This window comes from Carassius gibelio, chromosome B15, assembly GCF_023724105.1.
Source record: "Carassius gibelio isolate Cgi1373 ecotype wild population from Czech Republic chromosome B15, carGib1.2-hapl.c, whole genome shotgun sequence".
In the NCBI taxonomy this organism is placed as follows: domain Eukaryota; kingdom Metazoa; phylum Chordata; class Actinopteri; order Cypriniformes; family Cyprinidae; genus Carassius; species Carassius gibelio.
In genome coordinates, this window is record NC_068410.1 from 20,925,617 (window position 1) to 20,952,324 (window position 26,708).

At 40.7% G+C, this 26,708-nt stretch overlaps 1 protein-coding gene across 1 annotated transcript; it reads right to left on the bottom strand.

Moving 5' to 3' along the window:
• Positions 1 to 11,552: 11,552 nt before the first annotated feature.
• LOC127972826 (cytochrome P450 2G1-like) lies at positions 11,553 to 15,323 on the bottom strand. The gene is made up of 9 exons (XM_052576648.1): positions 15,056 to 15,323; positions 14,690 to 14,852; positions 14,464 to 14,613; positions 14,189 to 14,349; positions 13,740 to 13,916; positions 13,494 to 13,635; positions 12,722 to 12,909; positions 12,407 to 12,548; positions 11,553 to 12,065 (listed from the first exon to the last, which is right to left on the bottom strand). Exons 1-9 carry the CDS (start codon positions 15,224 to 15,226, stop codon positions 11,884 to 11,886), a joined length of 1,476 nt encoding a protein of 491 aa, XP_052432608.1. The 5' UTR covers positions 15,227 to 15,323; the 3' UTR covers positions 11,553 to 11,883.
• Positions 15,324 to 26,708: the final 11,385 nt, after the last annotated feature.

Here is a 26,708-nt window from a genome sequence, read left to right on the forward strand (position 1 = left end):
TTCTCTAGAGCTGCTTTATAGATAAATGAAATTCATTCCAAAAATGAATGGACTTTACTCACTGTAAAACCCGACAAGTAAACTTAACTCAAACCGTTTGAGTAAACAGATTCCCTTGATTTAAACCATGCAAGTTTTAAAACTTTTCAATTAAGTAATTAAGTGATTAACTAAGTGCTGATTGAGCATTAGTGATGAACGGCTGATGTTAACAAACAGAATCACTGAACAAAAGAGAAACACAAGAACTACTACAACTGACTTTAGATGCAGTCTTAGATTAAATCATCTGGAATAAAATACATTAAATCTCGCAAGATCTGATTAAACAACCCCGCAAACATCATCATCAGCTCCACTTATTTATAACCAGACTGACTTTATTTCTGTCAGACATCTACAGAAGATCTTATTGAGAATTAACTAAGGTTTAGATGTTGATTTACTGTTTCATTTGAAGTAACCATGTTAGAGATCACTGTTTGCTTTAGTTTGGCTCTTGACCCTTGATTTCTGATGGGTGACAGTTAACAGGTGTGCTAGATAAATAAAAGGTGACTTGACTTGACTAACTGATGATGAAGAATTGACAGAGCAGCCATCATGTATTAGACAGAGTTCTAGGTTATTACATGTACAGTTTTTAGGTCCTATAATTAACACCTCAGAATTTAGCAATAAGAAATTACTCCTTGTCCAGATTTTCATTTCGACTATGCATTACATATTTTTTTTAAATTGTCATGTTTCTCTGGGCCTCTACAAATATAGAGCTGAGTATCATCAGTATAACAGTGAAAGCTAACACTGTGTTTCCAGATGATATCCCCCAAATGTTACATGTAAAGCATGAAAAGTAATGGCCCTAGTACTGAGCATTGAGGTCCTCTGTATTGCACTTGTGATCGATATAATACCTATTCATTCACTGAAACGAATTGATGGTGGTCAGATAAGTACAATTTGAACAATACCAATGCACTTCCATTAAGAGCAACAAAGTTTTCTAGTCTATTCAAGAGAATGTTGTGGTCAAAAATACTCAACACAGGACTAAGATCCAATAGAGAATTTTTGTGTAACGTGGGAGCCGATGAGACGTGAGATGTGCAGATCCATGTGCAAACTTTATTTGGTCACAGACGGGGCCGTAACAGGCATGGATCAATAAACTGGCAAACCCGTATATATAGGGCAAGACAAAGAATATTCCAAGGGCAATAGTGTGTCTTTGATGAACGAACGATATCCAGAGGGCTAGGCAAGAGGGGTAATCCAGAATCCAGAGCAAAGGGTCAAAACACGAGAAACAAGGCAAGGCAGGAAAAAGACTAAACTATGAAACTACAAACTACGATAAGACTATGAAAACTATACTGACACAATACTATGAAAAACACTGAAAAAAAGTGAAAGAAAAAGTGATGTTACATTCAGCCAAGTATGGTGACCCATAGTCAGAATTCGTGCTCTGCTTTTAACCCATCCAAAGTGCACAAACACAGCAGTGAACACACATGTCACAGGTTGGAGCGGACCACTGATGTCATGAGTCTCGCCCCTCCCTAGTTTCCACCTCGAGGAGGTCCCAAGAACACCCCAATGACCAGACACACGAGAGAGAGTGGGTATAATTAAAACTAACTTTATTTAAATTATCTAAAAGTTGTGAAGGGAAGGGAAAAGGGAATCTAAAATCCACTCTCGGGGCCAGAGAGTATAGGTCTGAGTCGCTTCTGACTCTAAGGTAAGCGTGTAGGTGAATTGGTGCCCTTTCCTTCCCGTGGCTCAACAGGGTTTTTCTCAGTAGTGCCTTTCTGTTTCTCCTGCAGGAGAACCGTCGGTGGGGCCCTTCCAGTCCCTGCACGCAAAGTAAAGGGGGTATGTAATTCTGATGAATTGGGTGGGGTGCGTACCTGACGCCGTTCGCCACGAGATTCTGGGTCCGCGGTTGGAAATGCCTGAAAGGTCCACAGGTAAGTATGCAGGTGAATATATTGGGGTCTTGGCCTTCGGTGTATAGGTAAGTATGCAAGAAAGATACACAATCCTTAACTTCGATTTTTGTCCCGGTAAACCCTACGGATGGAGTTTGCAGGTGAGTATGCAAGGGCGATACACTGGTATTTCACTCAGGGCGTACAGGTAGGTATGCAGAAGGACAACTGAGTCTTTACTTTGGACGTACAGGTGAGTATACAAGGGCAACTAGAGCTTGACTCTGGGCATACCAGTAAGTATACAAGGACAATACGCTGGCTCTTAGCTTTGGGCATACAGGTAAGTATACAAGGGCAATACACTGGCTCTTAGCTTGAGGCGTACAGATGGGCATACAGGGGCAACTGGAGCTTTGCTCTGGGCATGCAGGTGGGTATACAATGACAATACTGAATGGATACAACTCACAGACCCTCGAAGAGGTGGACGTCAGGCTTTAGCCCTTTTCAGCTCGGGAGCCTAGAGAAGGTGTATATGTCACGACAACTGTGGTATTCTTCACCGGGGCAGACTTCCCAGACCAACACTCAACACGGTCACCTCCAACCGTGGAAATACTCCCACGACGACTCAAGCTTAGACCAAGCTTAGACCTGTAGGACTGGTAACAGACAGACAGAGTTCCTTCACTAATTTACTTAGCTTCAGTGAATATATGGAGAAAGACACACCACCTCTCGAATTTGACCAAGAGTGGATAGAAGTACAGATTGAAGTTGCTGCACGTTGGGCCTTCCACGGCCTCAGCTGGTGCCACCACGCTGGGTGACTTCAGGTAGATTTGTGCCACAGGGTATGTTCCTCAGGAATGACTCGAACGCTTCCCTCTCCTCTCTTACAGACAATGGACCAGAGATCTAGACAGGGGCGAACCTCTGAAAGCGCTTCACAAACAGGTATTCATACACCAGGGCTACACAGCTGGATGTTCATATAGCAGCCAACACTTCTCTCAGTCTTCGTCCCCCACAATATGCACACTGTTCCTTACTTGCTATTGTTGACATGTCACCACTCGGCGGAGTAGGGGTCCAAAGCCACGAGCGGGCATGTATATAAAAGACGGTCGTCTCACAACACCGGTGCACGTTCTTCTCCACAGGGTTTTCTCTCCCAGCCTAGAGGGTGATTACTGACAACATGACACAGCACGACACTGCAGACTTCAAGTGTACACACAGCAAAGAAAAGGACTCACCCACTGCACTCCACACACTCACAGTGAATTAGGGTCAAAACCACATAGGACCGGGGATTAGTTCCTGGACGTTGGGGGCACCGATGCAACAGACGGCCAGAGGAAACGTCACAGCCACGACAAGGCACCAGACTCCTTTTTTGCTGGTCCCGGCTCACCCACCAATCCTATTACGGTGGGGCCGCTCACACTGGTCACAACTCACAAGAGGTATATGGATATTCCACACTTGCAAAGTAACTGTTGACACGACAAATATTTCAGTATACTCACACTTTCATTAACACTGGATCTTTCCACTTCTCTTCCAGATAACCGACATCCGACACAACTGGCAGCACAATCTCCTTCCTGCAATCCTAGCAGATCTTCAATGGGTGTTAACTTCACATCACACAATGCATCTGAACACAATGCTCCAATAAAGATATTCATATACTCAGCCCTGTGTGTGTATCTCTCTTTGCCCAAGCTCCACAGTACACCATACACTCTCTCTTCAACTCTCCCCTCTGCTCCGTTGCACCCACAATAACTACTGGGAATCACCAACCACTTCCTGTGTTTCTGATGCCCTATTTATGTGTCCCCTCTTCACCAAATTGCCCAATCAGTGATCGCCATGCTCAACTAGACACCTGTTCCCAATAACATGCCGATTTGGGTTCGCCAGCGTTCCCGGAAGCGGCAGTGTTTGCGATATATGGTCCGGAACTAATCTTCCTCATTTTTGGTTCCGCCCCGTCACAGTCACTCCGTGACACACACACCATGAACACATACCCGGGGCAGTGGGCAGCCATTAATACTGCGACACTCGGGGAGCAGTTGGGGGTTCGATGCCTTGCTCAAGGGCACCTAAGTCGTGGTATTGCCGGATTGAGATTCAAACCTACAACCCTAGGGTTAGGAGTCAAACTCTCTAACCACTAGGCCAGGACTTCGCCACATTGCATGAATGAATTGAATGGCTTGGTATTGCAGCTATTGCTAGGGGAGGGATATGTGCATAACAATTCTTGGCAGTGTGTGAAAGGAAGTCCAATGCTTATAAAGCATGTTTGATGATAGTGCTGTGTCTGTGTGTAATTGGTGGCAGCTTTGTGTGATTGTTTTCAGGCGAATATAATTGGTGGAATGTAGCCCAGGATGTACTGTGTAGTGTGAGATTCTGTGTTGTGGAAGATAACCTCTAGTGGTGATTTAACGAAAGTTCAGTGACCAGATCATGACATAGCCCCCCAAGGAGTGGCTTCCAGACACTCTATACAATCTAGGAGGGTGGTGGAGCAGAGGCGGAACAGGGGGAGGAATGGAGGGCCAAGTCCACGTGAAAAGGAAGTGGACGGGGACTGAGGTACAGGCAGCAGAGCAGGAGTCCACCAGGCCAGAGCAGGTGGAACTGGAGCCTACCAGAGCAGAGCAGGCTGAACTGGAGCCCACCAGGGTGGAGCAAACGGAACTGGAGCCCAGCAGGGCAGAGGAGAGGACCATTACAGCCGAGCAGATGAAACTGAAGCCCACCAGGGCGGAGCAGGTGGAAATGGAGATCACCAGGCCAGAGCAGGCAGAACTAGCGCCCACCAGGGCAGAGCAGGCAGAACTGGAGACCACCAGGGCAGAGCAGACGGAACTGGAGCCCACCAGGGTGGAGCAGAATCTTAGACTGAAGTGTGTGAAAGGAAGTCCAGTGCTTATAAAGCATGTCTGATGATAGTGCTGTGTGTGTAATTGGCAGTTTTGGGAAATGGAGCAATGGGAAATGTAGTCCAGGGTGAACTCTGTGGGAGTCTGTGTTGTGGAAGATTACCTTTGGTGGTGATTTAACCAAGAGGGTCTGGCTGCAGACTTGCACTTGCACTCTCAGACTTGCATTCTCAGACTTGCACTCTCAGACAATTGCACTTCCGCTAGCGACGTCACTTGCAGTCTTTATTTTTTATTTTATTGATTTTTTTTTTTTTTTTTTTTTTACGTTTTGTTTGAATTTCCTAACATTTTATAACAGTAGCCAGGTGGTGAAGACAATAAAAAAATAAACTAAATTACAATGTCACTTGCAATCGCTACTTTCACTCTCTGCTACCTGCAACACTTGCAATCAACACAAATCATGCTTGTTGCCAATGGAGACAAGAAGCTGTGGTGGTGAATAAACGCTACGCACAAAGTTTCGCGTTAAGCATTTTTCCATATAGAATAAACAGTCTACAACTTGTTTATATCACTGTCTTTTTCCATTAAGCTACATTCTGTGTTTTATTTATAATGATTTTCTATAGGAGAAAAAAGTTTAATGTACAATTTAACGCACTGCGTTCTGTACTCGTCTGCTTGCCTGTACGGAGCTGATCATTTTAAAATAATTTAATGCATTTCATAATGCACGTTCATATTTGCTGGTCTGTATATACTTTGAGTCAACAACAAGACATATAGGCTATGCCTACTGAATTGTCTTTATCATCTTAGTCTGTTATTAGGCCACATTAAGTGTTCGCATTGTGTTCATAGCCATCTGCTTGCCTTATTAATTAAATAATAACTATATATCGAATTTGGTCTTTTAATTGAACTTAACGTATCCTAATACATTATGCCATATTAAGTGTTTTTTCTACAGGATGAAAACGCTTAACTTAAAACTTTGTGTATAGTAGTGGGCCTACTAATTTAGTTTTAATCGTTTAATCACCACCACAGCGTCTTGTCTCCATTGGCAACATGCACGATTGTGTTGACTGCAAGTGACGTCACAGGTAGCGGAGAGTGCAAGTAGCGATTGCAAGTTACATTGTAATTTAGTTTCTTTTTTCTTTTCTTCACCACCTGGCTACTGTTCTAAAATGTTGAAAGATTCAAACAAAAAGTTATCAATAAATAGAAATAATAATAATAATAATAAAGACTGCAAGTGACGTCGCTAGCGGAAGCACAAGTGTCTGGGAGTGCAAGTCTGAGAGTGCAAGTGCAAGTCTGCAGCCAGACCCTTCTCAATTTAACAGAGGTTCAGTGACCGGATCATGACAGTATGACTTCTGGAAGTACCTCTTTTAGGAGCATAAATGGAATAGGGTCTAACATACATGTTCTTGGTTTAGATGATTTAACAAGTTTATACAATTCTACAACCTGTGTTGGATTGTCTAAATGAATTACAAATAATATATATATATATATATATATATATATATATATATTGTTTGTTCTAGTTTGTTTAGACTACTGTAATTCACTATAGTATGGTACTGTATAAGTGAGTTCTCTATAATGCCCTTACAGATGGTTCAAAATGCTGCTGCAAGGTTGCTGACAGGCAAACAGAGGTTTGATCACATCTCGCCTATTCATATTTGACTAAACTGGTTACCAGTCATATTTAGAATTTGTATTTTTTTATATTTTTTTTATTTTAACTTTTGTTTTTAAATCTCTGCACAATCAAGCCCAATCTCTAAATAGAGGCAATCTCTACTTGTAAACCAAATAGGTCCCTAAGATTCAGTAATCTTGGTCTCCTCTCTGTTCCTAGATCGAGGTTCTATTGCAGAGGTGATTGACTCTTTGCTGTTGCTGGTCCTAGTTTATGGAAAAAATTACCCGTTTCTATCAGAGCTGCGCCCAGTATTTAAATACCTGCTTAAAAAACATGTTTTGTCAATAACTTTTATCTAGCCATGTCAATTGTATTGTTATACTGTGTTTTTGATGTTTTGTGGTTTTTTATGTTTGATTTTAGCTGTATTGTACAGCACTTTTGATCAACAAGTAGTTGTGTGAAAGTGCTTTATAAATGAAGAAAGAAGAAAAGAAAGAAGAAGTGTCTGAATAAATTTTGGTTTAACTGTAGCTATAATCAAAAAATTCTCATCTGGAGCAGAAAATAAAGTTACCTTGCACTTTCAAAGTTCTATTCCTGCAATCTAACAACAATTTTCCCAATTATAATTACATGATTTAAAAATAAAATAAAATAATTCTTAGCAGAAAATCTTACAGATTAACTCCCTGGGGTCAATGGTTGAGCCATAATGTTAAATGTAGATAAGACACATGCTGTCACATCTGGTCAGAATCATAGATTGATAGATAAATAGATAGTAAAAAAAGAAAGATATAGGCTATTTGCAGCATTGTTGTTTCCTGCTGTGTTTTAGCAAAAGTAATCTATAATTTTGCTGCTCACTGTGTTTCTGTTGTGGATAAAATAACCGTGTCATCCAGGTCCGGAGAGAGACAAAAGTGCACAAAGCTGAAAGGTAGGGTGCCCCGGAGGTAAAATGCTCGGTTCACTTAGTTTTGTCGTGGCCACTACATAATAACTCAGGGGAATGTGATAATATGTCGTGGCCACAAGATATTAATTTGTGGGAACATCATATTAACTTATCGGAAAGTGATATTATGAGTTTAATGAGTAAACAAGCCTGTGTGACCAGAGCAACCTGGTATTATCAGAGTTGGATTAATTATTATTATTTATTTATTTTTTCAATTGAAAAATTATTATATTATTTATTATAAAAATTATTACATTATTAAATCATTATACTAACTATAGGCCTTTGCTACTGGTCTGTATTACACACGATATTCAGCATTCAAATTAAGTTTATTATGAATAAATGTAACATAAAGTACATATTATAAAATAGGCCTACAAGAAAATGTTTTTATCCATCCGTTATCATTATTATTGATATATATATATATATATATATATATATATATATATATATATATATTTTTTTTTTTTTTTTTTTTTTTGCACTACATTTCGATCTATCTGCTTAACAATCTGACTACTTCTGTAAATAATGACCTAATGTAAATGCCTGACACGCCAATAAAACTTTGATTATGCTGACTGGAATTTTTCTAGAATGCAGTTTAAATTTAACATATATTTCATTTTATTTTGGCTATTTAGTAGATCATAATTATAAATACTATAGTGTTTAGTTGATGAATTAATAATTCACATAGTTTCATTTGCAAAGGAAAACACAACATGTTCATTTTTCATCAAACATGGGCATAAATACAATCATAATGCCAAAACTTTACTGGCATAATTGTCAGGCGTTTATTTGCAGAATATATGGTAGGCTAGCAAATACAAGCATAATTATACAAAACATTAGCTAGGTAAAGCTATACACAAATTAAAAATGGAAATAAGCATATATAACAATACATATAAAAATCTCTAATAGATTAGCTCTAATAGATTAATATCTCATGGCCCCAACATATGATCATATTGTCCCGGTTCGCAGGTTTGCTTGCTCATTTTGTGTGTACTGCACTGATCTGATTGCTTATCAGCGCCAGCTGCGCTCACGAACAATCAGATCAGTCGCAGGTGTGTCTTGTTTATTAGCCCTATATGTAGGTCTGTGTCAGTCAGGTTCAGTGTCAGATTGTTTGGTTTGCTGTCTCTGTTCTGATCTCTGTTCTGTACAGTTCTGGTCCCGCTCTTGGTTTGCTCGGAGATCCAGCTTATATGTCTGCTTGAACTGTGGTCTGCCTATGTTTGAGGATCGTCGCAGCACATCACATTTCTGGTCTGCTCTGCTTGGAGTCTACACTGCAGTTGTCGTGTTTCCTATGACCTGTTTGTCTGCCAGCAATTATGTTTGGTCTACTGACGGTTTCATTAAACCTTATTAATACTCGCTACTGGATTCTGTTGTATGATTCCTGACATAACGATCTGACCACGTTATGGATCCAGCGAGTGTAAACAAACTTAGAGAAGCCCTTCACAATAATAATGCGCGATTTGATCGACAAGACTAAGAGATCATGGCTTCTGGTCGAGCAATACAGGCCTTGGTGGTACAGGTATCTGTAAATGGAACTGCGAGGAGCAGTGGGACATGTTTTTGCATGGGTTGGCCGACCGCATCCAGAATGAGATATACACCCTAGAGTTGCCTGTAACTTTGGATGGGTTGATTGATCTAGCTATCAGAGTAGACACAAGGTTACAACGTCAAAGTCGTCCAACCCTCGGTATTGATTACCGAGGGTTGAACAGCATCACGGTAAAGAATATTTATCCTTTGCCGCTGATGTCTTTAGCTTTCGAGAGGCTGCAGGGAGCTTCTTGGTTCACCAAGTTAGATCTACGTTACACCTATCATTTGGTCTGCATCAGGAAGGGGGATGAGTCGAAAACCGCGTTTAATACCCCCAGGGGGCGTTATGCCTTTCGGTCTTTCCAACTCCCCCGTGATTTTCCAGGCACTCGTTAATGATGTGCTGAGAGACATGGTTGATCAGTTCATATGTTTACCTGAATGACATATTGGTTTTTTCTTTCTCTCTCCAGGAACACGTTCAGTATGTCAGACGAGTGCTTCGCAAGGCCCTGCAGAGGTTTCTGGGCTTTGCCAATTTTTACCGGCGTTTTATTCGCAAATATAGCCAACTAGCCGCGCCTCTGACAGCCTTGACCTCCACCATGATGACTTTCAGGTGGTCTAGTGCAGCTGATGTTGCATTCTTTAAACTCAAGAACTGCTTTGTATCAGCCCCCATTCTTGTTGCTCCTGATACCTCTCGTCAGTTTGTGGCGGAGGCCGACACATCAATGGTAGGGGTAGGTGCGGTTCTCTCCCAGCACTCCTCTGTGGACGCCAAAGTTCATCCGTGCTCTTATTATTTTCATCGTTTGTCTTCCGCTGAACGTAATTACGACATTGGTAATAGAGAGTTGTTGGCAGTCAAGTTAGCCTTGGAGGAGTGGCGTCATTGGTTGGAGGGTTCGGGGGTACCTTTCATTGTTTGGACCAACCACAAGAACCTTGAATACATCAGATCCGCCAAACGACTTAACTCTAGGCAGATTCGGTGGGGTCATTGTTCCAAGCTAGTGTGTCATCCGCAAGTCAATCGTACCATTTTTCTCATTAAGCAACGGTTCTGGTGGCAAACTATGGCTCGTGACACTCGACGTTTTGTATTGGCCTGCTCGGTCTGTGTCATTTGTAAGTCTTCCACTCTCCTTCCTGCTGGGCTCCTTCAACCATTGTCAGTTCCTTCGAGACCCTGGTCACACATTGCGCTAGATTTCATTACAGGTCTCCCTGCCTCACAGGGTAACACAGTGGTTTTAACTGTGGTGGACAGGTTCTCAAAGGCTGCGCATTTTATCCCTCTGCCCAAATTAACATCAGCCAGAGAGACAGCAGTTTCTGTCATAGACCACGTGTTTCGTATCCATGGCTTCCCAACAGGAGTGGTCTCTGACAGGGGTCCCCAGTTTATATCAAAATTTTTGGAGAAAGTTTTGCTGGTTGCTGGGGGCGAATGTCAGTCTTTCTTCTGGGTTTCATCCCCAGAGCAACGGTCAGACGGAGCGGGCCAACCAGAATTTGGAACGAGGGTTGCGATGTTTAGCGTCACAGAATCCGTCCTCTTGGAGTCAGCATATCTCATGGGTTGAGTAAGTGCATAACTCATTACCAGTGTCGTCCACGGGCCTTTCTCCATTTGAGTGTAGTTTAGGGTTTAGAGACATCTGGAGAACGGCCAGGGAGACCCTTCTCCAGGTGGGTTTAAGCACTAAGGTCCAGGCCGATCGCCACCGGTCGAAACCTTCTGTTTACATCGCTAGTCAAAAAGTGTGGATTTCATCTGCTGATATTCCTCTCTGTTCCGTTTGTAGAAAATTAAATAAATTACTAGAACATCATCTTCAGTAGTACATTAACCGTGCAATCCATGGTCGTGCATCCAGATAACTGATGAAACCGTGACGTAGTTGCAGATACTCTATTGAGCAGCGGATGATGTTAAATCTATATACATGATACATATCTGTTGGTTGGCACCACCTAGTGTGCAGGTGTGAATTATCAGAAGGTGATTAATAGTTTTGCGCTCTGTGTGAAATAACTATTTGACGGCGATTCGCCTTCACATCATGCTCAGTGTGAAATGGCCTTAAGCCAAGTTTGCAGCTAAACTCTGTTGTTTTCTGGGTTGTTTGCACACCCCTGTCTTCCTGTTTTATTTGTTTTTGTCATCAGTATGTTGTCATAGTTAATGAGTCTCACTTGTTTCTTGCTGACGTCTTGTTATTCCTTTGAATATCAAGCCTGCAGTTAATTTAATTATTTCTCCCATTTTCTTCATCATTGTTTATTTTTGGATTTGTTTTGTTTGTAATAAAGTGATGCAATATGATTGCCTCTCCTCATTTTGCCTGACCTGCTGTGACACCCACATTTAAGGAATTTGGACACAGTCAAGTACAAAAAAAATCATTTTACATCAGTTTGCTGGAAAAGTCTGTTCCATCAGAGAATATTTAAAGAATCAAAATCATGGAATGACAAGTGAGTTTAGACAAATTGATTATTATTTTTATTTATTTGATCAATTTGGCAAGTCAAATATTTAAATAATTCCATCTCAGCATAGTATGTGACATTAACACAAATATAATAATGATCAAATAAAGGGAAGTGTGAATTATCTGTAAATGGCTTTCAAATGCAGTAAATGAGCATCTGAGTAAATGACCTGTTTATATTGTGAGTTTATGCAGAAATATATTATTGTCTTTATCTCATTCACTTTAAATGTGCATTAATGTGCATAGAGTCTTCAAAGAAAGATGGCTTTGTCGTCCACATTTTGTAAAATGAGAGAAGGTGCAATATCTCGGTTTCTCAGCGGGGGGATGCAATAAGATCATAGAATCGAGGCATGTTGCCAAAACTGCTAAGTTCAGGACTGGTGTCTACTCCATCCGGACCCTTTGGACTGCTAAAACTGAATTTCTGAAGCAGAGACACGATGAACAGAAAGAGCTCCATACGAGCCAAAGACTCACCCACACAAGAGCGTTTACCTGCAAAAATGCAAGACAGAATAAAAGATCCTGATCATTAATTCTATTTATGCTAAAAGTTATGGTACCCTAATTGTTAGGATTCTGTTCTGTAATTCTAGAGGTGTGCTTTAAATAGGTGGTGTGCTGAAAATCCTTTACTTGATTTTGTGATATTGGTCAAAAATGACTGGCCTTTAAAATATTCCTTGTAAATCTCTCATTATGCTATATTGTTACCAAATCTTGTATATATATATATATGTGTGTGTGTGTGTGTGTGTGTGTGTGTGTGTGAGTATGTATTTTTGAAAGAACTTTGATTAACTCTACTTTCACATGAGGAACTTCACATACTTTACCTGCAGAAAAGGGAATAAATGCTGGATTCTTTTTAAAGTTGCCATTGTCATCCAGAAAGTGCTCTGGGTTAAATGTCCAAGGGGTTTCCCACTGTTCCTCATCCCTTAGGACAGAGTGCAACATGGGAATAATTACTGTGTCCTTGGGGGAGAAAAAAATCTATTTAAATATACACAAAATAACCACACTGAGCACACTGCATTGACAAGAGATTATTAGGAAATATTTTGGGGCATTTTGTGCCATTGTAGGACATAATAATCTAGTAATCTGGAAGATAAGAGAAGTTAACCACTGTATGTGTTCATTCCTACCTTTGGTATTATGTAACCTCTAAATGTGATGTCATGTGTGGCATAATGGGGAACATTTAGTGGGATAATGTCCAGATAACGCTGTACTTCATGAATCACAGCATCAGTGAAGGGGAGGGACTTCCTGTCATCCATTGTAGGGATTCTGTTCTGTCCAATAACTCTGTCAATCTCCCTCTGCATTCGCTCTGAAATATATAAAAATTGCTTTTCTTATATATGATCAATAAATGTGAGCTAAATAATAATAACAATAAAACAAATGTGCAACAGATAAAAATAATAATTAAACTCCAGATAAAAATAGCTAAAAGTGTTCCTGTAAAAATACAAACACAACAAATGCAAGATTTTTGTTTAAAATTTTACACAATAAATCAGTTATCATACCACATGACTGTTTCCGATGCTCTTGTAACAAAGATGCTACAATTTTGCTTGAACAAAAATATTTGAAATCTGGTGGATTACTCTCCATGTGTACACACTGTCCTTACAAGCAGGAAATTAATTGTGAACTTCAACTTGTCAAACTATGAAACAGTAAAAGAGTGCAAGAGAAAGAGAGAGAGAATTTGGAAAGCCAAAGTTTTTATTTTAAAAATAAAATAAAAATAAATAAATAAATGGACACTTATCTATATTCTTGTTTTGTATGTGCACCAACATGACATAATATGAGACTGGGGACTGAGGACTGTGATTCATAGTCTTGTAGTGTGCACTTAACAGCAATTAGGGCCACTGTAGTCCCTACGTATCTCTTACATACCCTGTATTTTGGGGTGCTTGATAAGAAGCATCAGGGCATATCTGAGAGTTGTGCTGGTGGTCTCTGTACCAGCTATGAACAGATTCAAAACGGTCCCCAACATATTATCCTTGTGGAATTCTGTGTCAGGATTGTGTTTCTCCTATATTACAACATAAAGTAACATAAAATAAATGGTATACTTTGCTGAATAATAGGTAATAATTTAAACAGAAGACATAAGAAAATAAGAAAATCTTTCGATACCTGTTTGAGTTTGATAGAAAAGCAGTCAATAAAGTCCTTTGGGTCACTTAAATCCAAATTTTGCTCATGTTCCTTGATTTTTTTCAAGATGAAGGCTTTGATGTCTTCTATCTCTTTAAACATGGCATGATGTCTGCCAGGCAAGAGTTGCATTAGTCTAGGGAAGACGTTGTACAGCTGTTGGGGTTGAAAAATTAGTTAAGGAGACATTCACATTCTTTAAAGATCAACCAAGTTACTAGTTATTAGCCTTGGCTATTTTGTCACACCCTGTACATTCCAATTTGCTTCCATGTTTTTATCAGTTTATCATTTATTTTAGAAAGTCCTATAAGAAGCCCTGTTAGCAACCTGTTACTTTTTTCTTTAAACCTGAAAGGATATTTTGTGATTTCTTGAGCTTATCTTTCTTGCTCCATAACCTGTCCCAGACTGTCCCATCTGCTCACCTGACCCTGGGGGCTGCTGATAAAGCGCAGGAGCCTGGAGATGATCTGGAGCAAGTGCAGGAAGTTTTTGTCTTCATAATCAAAGCGCTGGCCAAACACCAATGAACAGATCACATTGGACACAGCCCGGCTCAGGAAGAAGGCTGCGTCAACTGGTGTTGCTGGAGGAGAAAAAATGATATCACACAGCACTGACAGCCATGACTGCAGAATGTGTATAACTGCAGTAGTACTGAACTCAAGAGGTGGAAATGTCATATGCTGTCTTCTCTTACATTTGGTTTCCTCAAAGCTCTTCAGCAAATGTCTGCTCTCTTCTTGAATCCACTGTTCCATTCGTTTGCGTCCCATTCCGAAATCCCTCAGTGTGGTGAGAGTGAACCGCCTTAGTTGACGCCAGCGATCTCCATTACTGATGACCAAACCTGCAAACACGTAAGAGGTATCGAAATTTAGAATTAACTCAATTAGCCGGACAAGGAAAATTAACATTAATCTCACCGTAGCCTCTTAGAACTTTGATCAGAAAGGGAATAGGTGCTCGGCCTGTAAAGTGCTCTCCCTGGTCCACCAGAGCCTCTTTGACTGTATCATAACCGACCAGAACCACCATTCTTTGAGGCCCGAGGTACACTGTCATCACAGAACCATAGGTTTTGCTCCACTGAAAACAGATGACAGTTTCACAAAGAACAATTAAATCTCTCTGTGTCACAGCTTAATCCAACAATGACAACTCTGCTTTGATGCACTGGTAAAAAAAATCTGCCAAAACCAAAATGCATCAACTTTTCAATAAGAAGCAATTAACATGCTTATATTTTAAGAATAACATTCAGAGATACATAGTGCTGCTACTTCTTTTACCTGCATAAAGCTTTTAAAGGGTGCACGCTTGTCCATGATTGGTAAGTTGCCAATCAGTGGCAGTGCCAGTGGCCCCGGGGGCAAAGAAAGTCCACTCGCCTTCCTCTTCCACCAGATGAACATCAACACAGCCAAGACTAAAGCCAACACCAGTGAGCTAGAGAGTTCCATCTCTCTTCGGTAAAATGTTGCTTACAGTCCAGTTTATATCTTTCTATGTTCTCTCAGTTCCATGACTCTTTATTCTGTGTTCTCTATATATGAAGTGGAGGCAGAGCAGTAAAGGGGCAGTTCCAGCATGAGTGGGACAGAGGTAAGGCATGTGATCAAATACCTCTTGTGCACTTTAACCAGACTGCACCATAATCTCTGTGGTGGAAAGTTGAATTGATTGATTTAGTTTTCTTAGCAAAGGCACTTGCACAATTATACTTTCATCCCTTTTTTAATCAATTTGGTCAAGATAATTCTTATCAGTTATCTCACCATTTAACATACAAAGAAAATATGTCTGTCTATTTTTACATAAAACAAAGACACAAATAATCTACTTCTCATTGGTTTGCCTATGCTATTTGTTCTTTTATTTTATTTTTCTTTATTTATCAGTTATTGGTTTTAACTTTCTTTTTTAATTTTCTAAGTGCCAAAGATGCTTAATTGCCAGGTATTGCTATATATAGTGAACATAGATATGTAATATATGTATAATTGCACAGGTTTCCATTTATTTTATTTATTTATTTATTTATTTATTTATTTATTTATTTATTTATTATCTGAGAAGTATGACTTATGTGAATTGTGTATATCTGAGGAAAAAGTTTGTGTTTAATAATATTTATTTATGTTTATTTTATTTTATTTTATTTTGTGATGACTGGTTGAAGGAGGAGCTGGAAACAAGAGCGAGTTCAGCAATTTAATGAAAATAACAAAAACAAACAAGAGTACAAAACAATGCAGGGAAGACGACAATCCAAGATAGTGGGGAGACGGTGATTAATCTGGATGGTAATGGTGATTTGGCAGCAGGAGAGGATGGCACAGGAACTGCGGGGAATCGAGACGAAGGTAAGCAGTGATGCTTGTGGAGGTGCGAAGAGTGGATGAGGTTCCGGGGGAAGACACGAACTTCCAACGCAGAACAACACAGAAGCATAAGACAGTTACTCGACTTGAAACAATGTTCTCACAAACACAAGACCTGAGACAAGCCAATATATAGGGAGAGTGTAATGAGTGACAGCTGCTGCTGATGACAATTAACGGAGACGCCCACAAACTAATCAGTGCAGACGGGAAACACACAGACTTCACCACAAAGTGCAAAACCCAGAGATCACGGTTTACCAACCGTGACAATTTATTTATGTTTGACACACTTAAATCAATCACTTCAGCAATCTAAGCCATCAGTTTTGGGGATGCTTCTCTGAAACTGTAGCTTGACAAGCTACAAGATGCCTGTAAATTAAAGTAAAGTATTTAAGCTACATTCAAGCTACCCATCTGAACAAGTAGCTAGCTACACTACAAGTTACTATCAAAAAAGCTATATTGAAACTAAATTCAATTATTATTATTATTATTATTATTATTATTATTATTATTATTTAGAATTAACATTAAAAATAACTTAATCATTATAAATGAAGAATTATAATGAAGTTATAAGTAAAATATAATGAAGTTAAAAGTAAAATATTTTGGGTTTAAAACAACATACTGTAATCCAGTCATGAATTCAAAGAGTAGAGTGAGTTCAGATTGTTTGGAACAATTTTCCTAGCTATTTTAATGACAAAAATTCATCATTTGTAAACTATCCAATATTTATGCATTTTACCAGATATACACAATAATAAAATACTGTATAGTTATATAGTTATATTATCTTAAACTTATAGTCAACGTGCAAAATTGCTACGGACTCAACATTAATGCAAGAACAAAATGTATGCATCTTAAGCTGGATACAGTGGAGTCATAAAATAAGCAGAATACATGAAAAAAAAAATACATGATTGTGTTTTTGAGAAAAACATTTTTTATGCTTGGTTAGTGAAAAACTTAAAATGTTAAATCACTTGAAGTGAGAGAAGTGAGAAGTGAAGTGACATTCAGCCAAGTATGGTGACCCATACTCAGAATTTGTGCTCTGCATTTAACCCATCCGAAATGCACACACACAGAGCAGTGAACACACACACACACAGAGCAGTAAACACACACACATACACTAGCCGCATTTCCACTGTCGGGCCAGTGCGAGCCAGGGCTTAAAGCGGGCCGGGCGGGGCTCATAGCCTCGGGCCAGTAGCACCGAGGCCAGAGTAGCGGAGGGTTTCCACAGGGGAGCTTGAAGCTCCGCTGCTCGTCACTAAAACACGCGCTTTACACGCCTCTCAGAACAATGTCATGCAACCTCATTATTTCACTAACAAAGAGAAGTTATCAGAAAACTAAGAAATAAGTCACTGGAACATGCGCGATCACAAAACAAACATGATAAAAGCGGCCGTTTGTTTGCATGCTTTTTTATATATTCAAATTCAAAAGCATGGATGTTTTAACTATAGAATAAGTGATACATTGATCATAATGATTTAATTCATCAAGACTCAAAATTAATCGCACATAAATACACTTTATATTTTATTTATTTATTTTTAACGCTTATGAAAATAGCCTGCTTATTCAGTAGAGTCTGTTTCTGTTTATTTGTAGTCACAGTGGCCTATACGTCACATTAAGAATGAATGATATCTTTATTTTTATAAAGGATCCCGAACAAAAACATTATTATATTTTTATAATAGGCAACATGAGCTAAACTCTCGAGACGAGGCTTGTGATAGATAATATAAGTTAGTAAATACACGATTGTGATAGAGAATAAGAAGTTGACGTCTGATTTCTTCAAGCGGTCATATTTTCCATGTTTAATGTTAATGCCCAGCGTGCATAGTCTTTTACATCGCTTATAAATATTTCTGCCCTGTATGGTGATTATAATCCACATTGGATCAAGTTATTTCAAACACTCGCTGCTGACTGAAAGTGAGTTTTGAGCTCAACTTATTTAAATAAAGCGTTTAATGCTGGCGTTATAGCGGCTATCTTTCTGAAATGATCCACAGCGCAGACTCTCTATTTTTATAAAAGCTCCCGAACAAAAACCATTATTATATTTTGATGATATGCAACGTGGAGCTAAACTCACGAAACAAGACGACAGATGAAATGTTACTTAATAAATACACAATTGTGATAGAGAATAAGATGCTGACGTCTGATTTCTCCAAGCGGTCATATTTACCATGGTAATGTTAATGTTTATCGTGCATAATCTTTTACATCGCTTATAAATATTTCTGCCTTGTTTAGTGATTATAATCCACATCGGATCAAGTTATTTCAAACACACGCTGCTGACTAAGAGTGAGTTTTGAGCTCAACTGATTTTAAAAAGTCTTCAATGCTGGTGTTAAAGTTGTTTTCTTTCTGAAATGATCCGCGCTGACGCTCTCCAGACACGGAGAAACTCCGCCTTTGTTCGTAACCCCTCCTCTAGCCCCAGCTGGCCCGCTTTGGCCCAAGGATTTCGTCGGGCCGAAAAAACCTGGCCGTTGGCCCCAAGGAAGCCCCGGCGAGGCAAGATCAAGCCCCGGAAGTGACAGTGGAAACGCGACTGGCCCTGGCACGCACTAGCACGCCCGGTCCTAGCTCGATAGTGGAAACACGGCTACTGTGAGCACACACCCGGAGCAGTGGGTGTGTCTTATTGCCTTGAATAAGCAAAAAAGACACATACAGAAAAATTGTTCCCAAGACTTTTGAAAACTGGAGCTTGAAGTCTAGAATTTTTCATTCTAAATTATGTGAAAATCATCTTGTTAACTCACTTACAGAAAACAATATATTGATTTAAATTTTCGTTGGTATTTCGTTGACACTTTTTGTTGGTAAAAGTCATCAGGCGTCAACTACCATGAATATCATTGTGATTTACTCCTGAGAAGACAAAGGCCTGCATAATGAGCTGCATAATGAGCCTTTCAGTCAGCTGTGTCACTGAGAGGGAGGAGTTGCAAGAAAGAATGTGAGGACAAAATAAATGTATATAATTTTATGTTTGTAGCTCATTTAGAATATATTTAATTATCCCACAACATAATTTAATATCCACTTGGGAGTGCAGTTAAACAGTTTATTAGGAACAAATAAAGTGTTTAATGCATATGCAAGAAGATTTATTATTTATGTGGTGTTCAGATGTGCCTAGTAATTTAACAGTTAATTTTTGTGTTCTCTTTAAAATGTTTAAGGATGGTTCATTACATAAGAGAAGCTCACTTATCAATCTGTTAATGTTAGAGATTGTGTGATTAATGAAGAATCTTGTTGAACTATGTGAAATCCTACGAGAGACGAGAACGGAAACGGGAAGAAAAAAAAGAGGAAATATTAAAAATGAAAACTGAGCACGAGAGACAGCACGAGGGCTAGTCTGCTATTAACACAGAGCTCGTGGGTTTAACGCTTTAAGTTGGACTATAATTTGTTTTATCAGAAACCGCGCTCTCTGCGTAGGAGTTTGTGACTGAGGGAAAGTGAAATGCCACCGGAGGTGTGTGTTTTTGGGGCGTGGCCGCATACACAATGTTTGCCTGTTGGACGAGGGAAGACAATATCGAGAAGAGATTCGCTGGCTAACGCAGATGTTTACTTCATTGGGGACTGTTTGGTTGTCGATGCTGGACGGATGACGCTGATTAACCCTTGCTGTGCCGCTTGCAAACGGAGTTCGCCTGAAGAGAGAGAGAGTTACAACCGCGGTAGGATCCGTGTTTTTTCACTCTACACCAGCAGGTATTGTTGCTTTCTTCATTTTATGAGCTCCAACATTAAGCGCGCCAACGAACTAACTTAATGCATGACTTCATTAACCGTTTTTTTTTCTTCTCTAAATTGGATTTTATTTTCATATTTGTTTTTTGCTGTTCAACTGTTATGTGAGTTTTGTATAATTCAAAAGGAGTAAATTGAGCTATGGCGATCTTGTTGTTTATTCTTTCACCAGCCATTGTATTTGTGTAGCTCAGTGTTTTCTGTAGTAATATTCTATGTTTTAAAGCCAAGAATATTCTTTCAGGTACCCATTGATAAGCAAAGAGAATCATAGTGTTCCTACACAGGATTATTATACAACGGAATTTCTCTTTCACCATTTTACCAAGCATTAGGTTTAAGAGGGTTCAATACTTTATACATTGCTGTATAACTTACTTGCCTCATCACAAGCCAATGGTGAAAAGGGTTTCATTTTGGGGGGCTCGTCCGGGATTTGTAATATCCCTCAGTTCTCACTTATCTATTCTAAGCACACAAATTGGATGCTGATGAGATTGAAGCTTGGTGTAAAAGGAAGCAAATCGCTCATGAGAATGCAGTAGTGCTTACAGTAGTGGTTTTGATGCCAATGTCACAGATGATGTTCTGCTTCAATCTTTGAATCTTGTTAAAGCTTTTGGAATTGCTAAAATAGTGGGTCGCTGTCTAGACGTAGCTTCCAACACCCAGTTTGTGCTGATTCAGACATCCACTGATCTTACTAAGCAGACTATACCTGACTGTGTTGGGCTCCCTGGAAAAGCTGGACCTTGGCCTGTTCATGTGCTCCCTGTTCTTGTGGAAGGTGAAGGTTTTGAAGCCAAGCTGTTATCCTTTTTGAAGCATGAAGGAAAGACTATTACTGATGTTAAAGGCTTGCTTAACCCTTCGCCTCTTGACATGAACACTGCTCTGATCAATTCCATAAGCTCCCTGCTGGACAAATGCAATACTGCACCTGCTGATACACAAAGTTACAGGAAGCTCCGCATGTTTTCTGGTGTGAGGCCCACCCCCAGTGGGGAAGAAGAGTATGACACTTGGACAGAGCAGACTATGCATTTATTGGAGGAATGGCAATGCAGTGACAATGTGAAAAAAACAGAGGGTAGTGGAAAGTCTTAAAGGTCTAGCTGCTGACATAGAGAGGTTTCTACAAGCGCAGAACCCTTCTGCTACTTCATATGACTACATGCAAGCCCTTGAGGCATTTGGAACAACTGAAAGTCCATCTGATCTTCTTATAAGATTCCAACACACACTTCAATGTGAGGGTGAAAAGCTGTCCGCCTATTTGATGAGCTTAGATAAACTGTTATATTGTGTGTTCAGGAAAGGAGGGGTGCCGCTGTTGGAAATGAATCGACTTCGCATCAAGCAGATTGTCATAGGTGCCTTGCCACAAGACATGATTGCCCTTCACATTCGCATGACACATAAGCTGCGTGAACCACCTACCTTCAGTGACTTATTGAAAGAGGTCAGAGGGGAAGAGGACATGATGTCAAAAGCCCAGTGACATCACTGACCACTCATCATTTTGAGCAATTTTAGACCAATATCTAATCTTCCTTCTATTTGCAAAATTATAGAAAAGGTAGTTTTAAATCAACCAAACAATTACTTAAACTCAAATGGATATCTGGACAATTTTCAATCTGGTTTTCGACCACATCACAGCAGAGAGACAACACTCATTAAGATAATAAATTATATTCGCTTAAATTGTGACTCAAATATTGTTTGATTTGAAATATTGATTGTGGCAAAATATCTGTGCTGATATTGCTAGATCTCAGTGCTGCGTTTGACACTGTTGATCATAACATGCTACTAGAGAGACTGGAAAATTAGGTCAGGCTTTCTGGGATGGTACTCAAATGGTTCAGATACTTAGAAGGGAGAGGCTATTATGTGAGTATAGAAGAGCATAAGTCTAAGTGGATGTCCATGACACTGTGGAATCCCACAAGGATCAATTCTTGCACCACTCTTGTTTAGCCTGTATATGCTCCCACTAAGTCAAATAATGAGAAAGAACCAAATTGCCTATCACAGCTATGCTTATGATACCCAGATTTACCTAGCCTTATCTCCAAATGACTACAGCCCCATTGACTCCCTCTGCCAATGCATTGATGAAATGAATAGTTTGATGTGCCAGAACTTTCTTCAGTTAAACAAGGAAAAAAACTGAAGTAATTCCATTTGGAAACAAAGATGAAGTGTTCAAGGTGAATGCATACCTTGACTATAGGGGTCAAACAACTAAAAATCAAGTCAGGAATCATGGTGTGATTCTGGAGACAGACCTTAGTTTCAGTAGTTATGTCAAAGCAGCAACTAAATCAGCATACTATCATTTAAAAAACATTACACGAATTAGATGTTTTGATTCCAGGCAAGACTTGGAGAAACTTGTTCATGCCTTTATCACCAGCAGGGTGGACTATTGTAATGGGCTCCTCACCAGCCTTACCAAAAAGAACATTAGACAGATGCAGTTCATCCGGAACGCTGCTGCCAGGATTCTGACTAGAACCAGAAAATCTGAGCATATCACAGCAGTCCTCAGGTCCTTACACTGGCTTCCAGTTACATTTAGGATTGATTTTAAAGTACTTTTACTCGTATATAAGTCACTAAATGACCTAGGACCGAAATATATTTCAGATATGCTCACTGAATATAAACCTAACAGACCACTCAGATCATTAGGATCGAGTCAGTTAGAAATACCAAGGGTTCACACAAAACAAGGGGAGTCCGCCTTTAGTTACTATGCCGCCCACAGTTGGAATCAGCTTCCAGAAGAGATCAGATGTGCTAAAACACTAGTCACATTTTAAATCTAGACTTAAAACTAAAATCTGTTTAGCTGTGCATTTATTGAATGAGCACTGTGCAATGTCCGAACTGATTGCACTATATTTTCACTGTTTTATTTATTTATTTATTTATTTTTAATGTAAAATCATTTTCTAACTGTTTTAATTCATTTTAAATAAGTAAATTATTTAATAATTTTAAAAGTTTTAAAATTTCTTGTTTTATTATTGTTGTTATTTTTCTTCATTATTATTTTACTTTCTTTTATGTAAAGCACTTTGAATTACCATATTGTATGAAATGTGCTATATAAATAAACTTGCCTTGCCTTGACTGTTACTCCTGTCCCCAGGACCACTCCTGAAACTAAAGTTGATCCTGAAGTGGAACAACTCAGAAGAGACATTACTGTCATGAAAGCAGAAATTATTAGCCTTAAAGCTGTTACAGTAACATCCCCACCAAATACCCAAGGTCCACAATTTGAAATCCCTGCCAAGGTTAGACACAGGAGGAGTGAAACCCTGCAAAGAGCTGGCACTGAGGAAAATATACCAGGAATATTTTGCTATAGATGTGGGGAGGACAGACATTTCAAAAGGGAATGTGATGGTGAAGAAAATCTCAAGAGGGTCAACAAGCGCCTCCTCAAACTGACAAAGAAGTCGGGAAACTACCATGGGAACCAGTAAAGGAATGGCATGGCTTCCCTACTAAAGAGCTGTAGATAGAGAATAGGAGAGAATTTCGTAAGTAGCATGCACATTTATCCTGCTTTCAAAAGGGCTTTTGAACAGCTGTTAGAATGCCTACCTGATGATGATGACAACCACAAGAGAGGAACTGTGTGGTTCACACAAAGTAAACCCATTACTGTGCGCCCTGGAGGGGTGGCTCACAGGTGTGCCAAAGTTTCAAGGGATTCCATGTGCTCAAGCCATTCTGGTGGACTCACCTGAATATCCCGGCGATGATGCAAGGTTTTTTGGAGAGTTTTTGGTCAGACCAGAGTTGCAGATACCCACTGTTGTAATGTCAAAGAAAATCACTGTGCTGGTCAGGAATGTATCAAAAAAAGAAGTTACATTGACTAGAGGAATGCCTGTTGGTCACCTGTTTCCAGTAGATGCAGTGTCCTCGTCTTCTGTAAGCCAAAAGCCTAACACTGAGTCAGCAGGAAAATTGACCCCATCTTCCTTTAATTTTGGAGATTCACCAGTCCCTGAGGAGTGGAAGGAGGAATTGGTGGGCAAAATGATGGAACGACATGAGGTTATTTATTTTTATTATTATCTATTTGTGGTGGTGAGGAAAAAGACAGGTAAAATAAGGATGTGTTTGGACTTCAGGACCCTAAATCGATGCACTGTTCCAGATCAGTACACAGTACCGAGGATCGAAGACGCACTGGTCTGTCTCAACGGAAGCAAGTGGTTTAGTGTTTTAGACCTGAGGAGTGGATATTATCACGTGCCAATGAGTGACTCCGATAAAGAGAAGACAGCCTTCATCTGCCCAGCGGGTTTCTACCAATTTGAAAGGATGCCACAAGGAGTGTCAGGGGCTCCAGCAAACTTTCAACGAATCATGGAACAAACTGTAGGAGATATGAACTTGCTTGGAGTCTTGGTATATCTGGATGATGTCATCGTGTTTGGAGCAACACTCCAAGAGTATGAGCAAAGGTTGTTAAAGGTGCTGGACCGCTTGAAGGATGAGGGTCTCAAGTTATCGCTGGATAAATGTCAGTTTTGTCAACCATCAGTGACTTACGTGGGGCATATTATATCTCAAGACGGAGTGTCTACCGATCCAGAGAAAACTGAAGCAGTAACCACATGGCCCTGACTAAACACTGTGACTGTTTAGATTCAAGATGAATGGCGTTCTCAGTCCCTTTTAAGTTTGATTTGGGTGCTCTTTGGTCCAAGGTAGAACATCTTAAGAGGCAGTGTAGAAGAAAAGAAATCTCTGATAGCTGAGGCACTCCATAATTAAAATGTCTTTATTTGAAAAATGACATTGTCACAGTGTCTGGTTTGTGTTCCCTGGGTATCCACTAGATGAACCACATTCCTCACGTTCTCTGTCTAATGATTGCACTCAGCTGTCACTGGTCATTAATCATTGCACTCAGTCAATTCCCCGTTAGCGTTTGTCTTATGTTTGGATATGTTTGGTATTGACCCCTGCCTGGACTGTTTATTCTTTGGGTTGCCCTTAATAAAAGACGTACTCACATTTGGATCTCTCACTGTGTCTCCTTGTATCCCGGGCCGTGACAGAAGGACTCCGTCATTCTGAGATCCAGCAGTAGTCTGCTCATGTTTCCTCCCCAGCCACAGAGCCGGATAGGAGTAGTTTTGAGGCAACTCGCCTGGTGGTTTTTTCGTGGGACCAGGGGAAGTCGCCGAGGAGGGAGTGGTCGAGAGGAGGATCAGCATCGCTATCAACCATGGCCCCCCCTCCACCCGGGGCTCGTTTGGGATGGATCAGAGCCACTGTCTCACCATGGAGGACGGAGAGGGGAGAAGAAGCACACGTCCGCCATGGTGGCGCCACTGCCCATGATGGCCGCAAGGCCAGCGCTACGAGGCAAGATGGACACCAGCCCAGCGCCACAGCACAGTGTGGTCACCAGCCCCACGCCACGAGGCAAGACGGCCACCGCCCAAGATGGCCGCTGAGACATTTTTGGATTACTTCTCCATGTTGATCAAGATCCTAGAGATTCCCAGGAGTGTTCACGTCACGGCTGCTGAGCCGGCGCCACAGCCCAAGATGGCCGCCAGCCCAGCACCACAGCACAAGATGGCCGCCAGCTCAGCGTCACGACGCAGGATGGACGTCAGCCCAGCACCACAGCATAGGATGGCCACTAGCCCAGCGCCACAGCACAAGATGGCTGCGAACCCAGCGCCAATGCCCAAGTTGGCCACCGGTCCATAGCCACGGCCCAAGATGGCCGTCCGTCCAGAGTCATGGCCCAAGACGGCTGCTTGACCAGCGCCTCTGCACAGGATGACAGCCACAGCTGACCTTCCAGAGTTGAGTCAGGCTCCCTTGAACCCTCCAGAGTCGAGTCAGGTTCCGGTTGACCCTCCAGAGTCGAGTCAGGTTCCAGTTGACCCTCCAGAGTCGAGTCAGATTCCCGTTGACCCTCCAGAGTCGAGTCAGATTCCCGTTGACCCTCCAGAGTCGAGTCAGGTGCTCATGGACCCTTCAGAGTCAGGGTTAGTCACCATTGACCTTCCAGAGTCAGGGCTAGTCACCGTTGACCTTCCAGAGTAAGGGCTAGTCACCGTAGACCTTCCAGAGTCAGGGCTAGTCTCCGATGACCTTCCAGAGTCAGGGCTAGTCACTGATAACCTTCCAGAGGCAGGGCTAGTCACCCCTGACCTTCAAGAGTCAGGGCTAGTCACCATTGACCTTGCTGAGTCAAGTCAAGTCACTGGTGATCTTCAAAGACAGAATCAAGTCACTGGCGATCTTCAAGGACAGAGTTAAGTCACTGGTGATCTTCAGGGACAGAGTCAAGTCACCAGTAATCTTAAGGGACAGAGTCAAGTCACCAGTGATCTTCAAGAACAAAGGCAAGTCAGCATTGATCTTCATGGACAAATGCAAGTCACCAATGATCTTCATGAACAAATGCAAATCACCAATGATCTCCATGAACAAATACAAGTCACCAATGACCTTAAAGAGCAGAATCAGGTCACCAATGATCTTCAGGAGCAGAGTCAAGTCAGCATTGATCCTCTGGAATCCAGTCTAAACACCATGGGATTACCAGAGCCTTTGTATGTCTCTGCTGAACTACTGGAGCCTCTCCTCGTCTCAGCTGGATTACCAGAGTCCCTTCATGCCCCTGTGGAACTTCCAGAGCCTCATCACGTCTCGGCTGATCTACCAGAGTCTTTCCTCG

Excerpts from the sequence above, each read along its gene's own strand:
- LOC127972826 (XM_052576648.1), bottom strand. The coding sequence starts at position 15,226 with ATGGAACTCTCTAGCTCACTGGTGTTGGCTTTAGTCTTGGCTGTGTTG. Across the intron at positions 14,614-14,689 it reads CAAAGTTCTAAGAGGCTACG|GTTTGGTCATCAGTAATGGA; the intron begins GTGAGATTAATG and ends ACGTGTTTGCAG. Across the intron at positions 12,549-12,721 it reads GAGGTTACATAATACCAAAG|GACACAGTAATTATTCCCAT; the intron begins GTAGGAATGAAC and ends TTCTCCCCCAAG.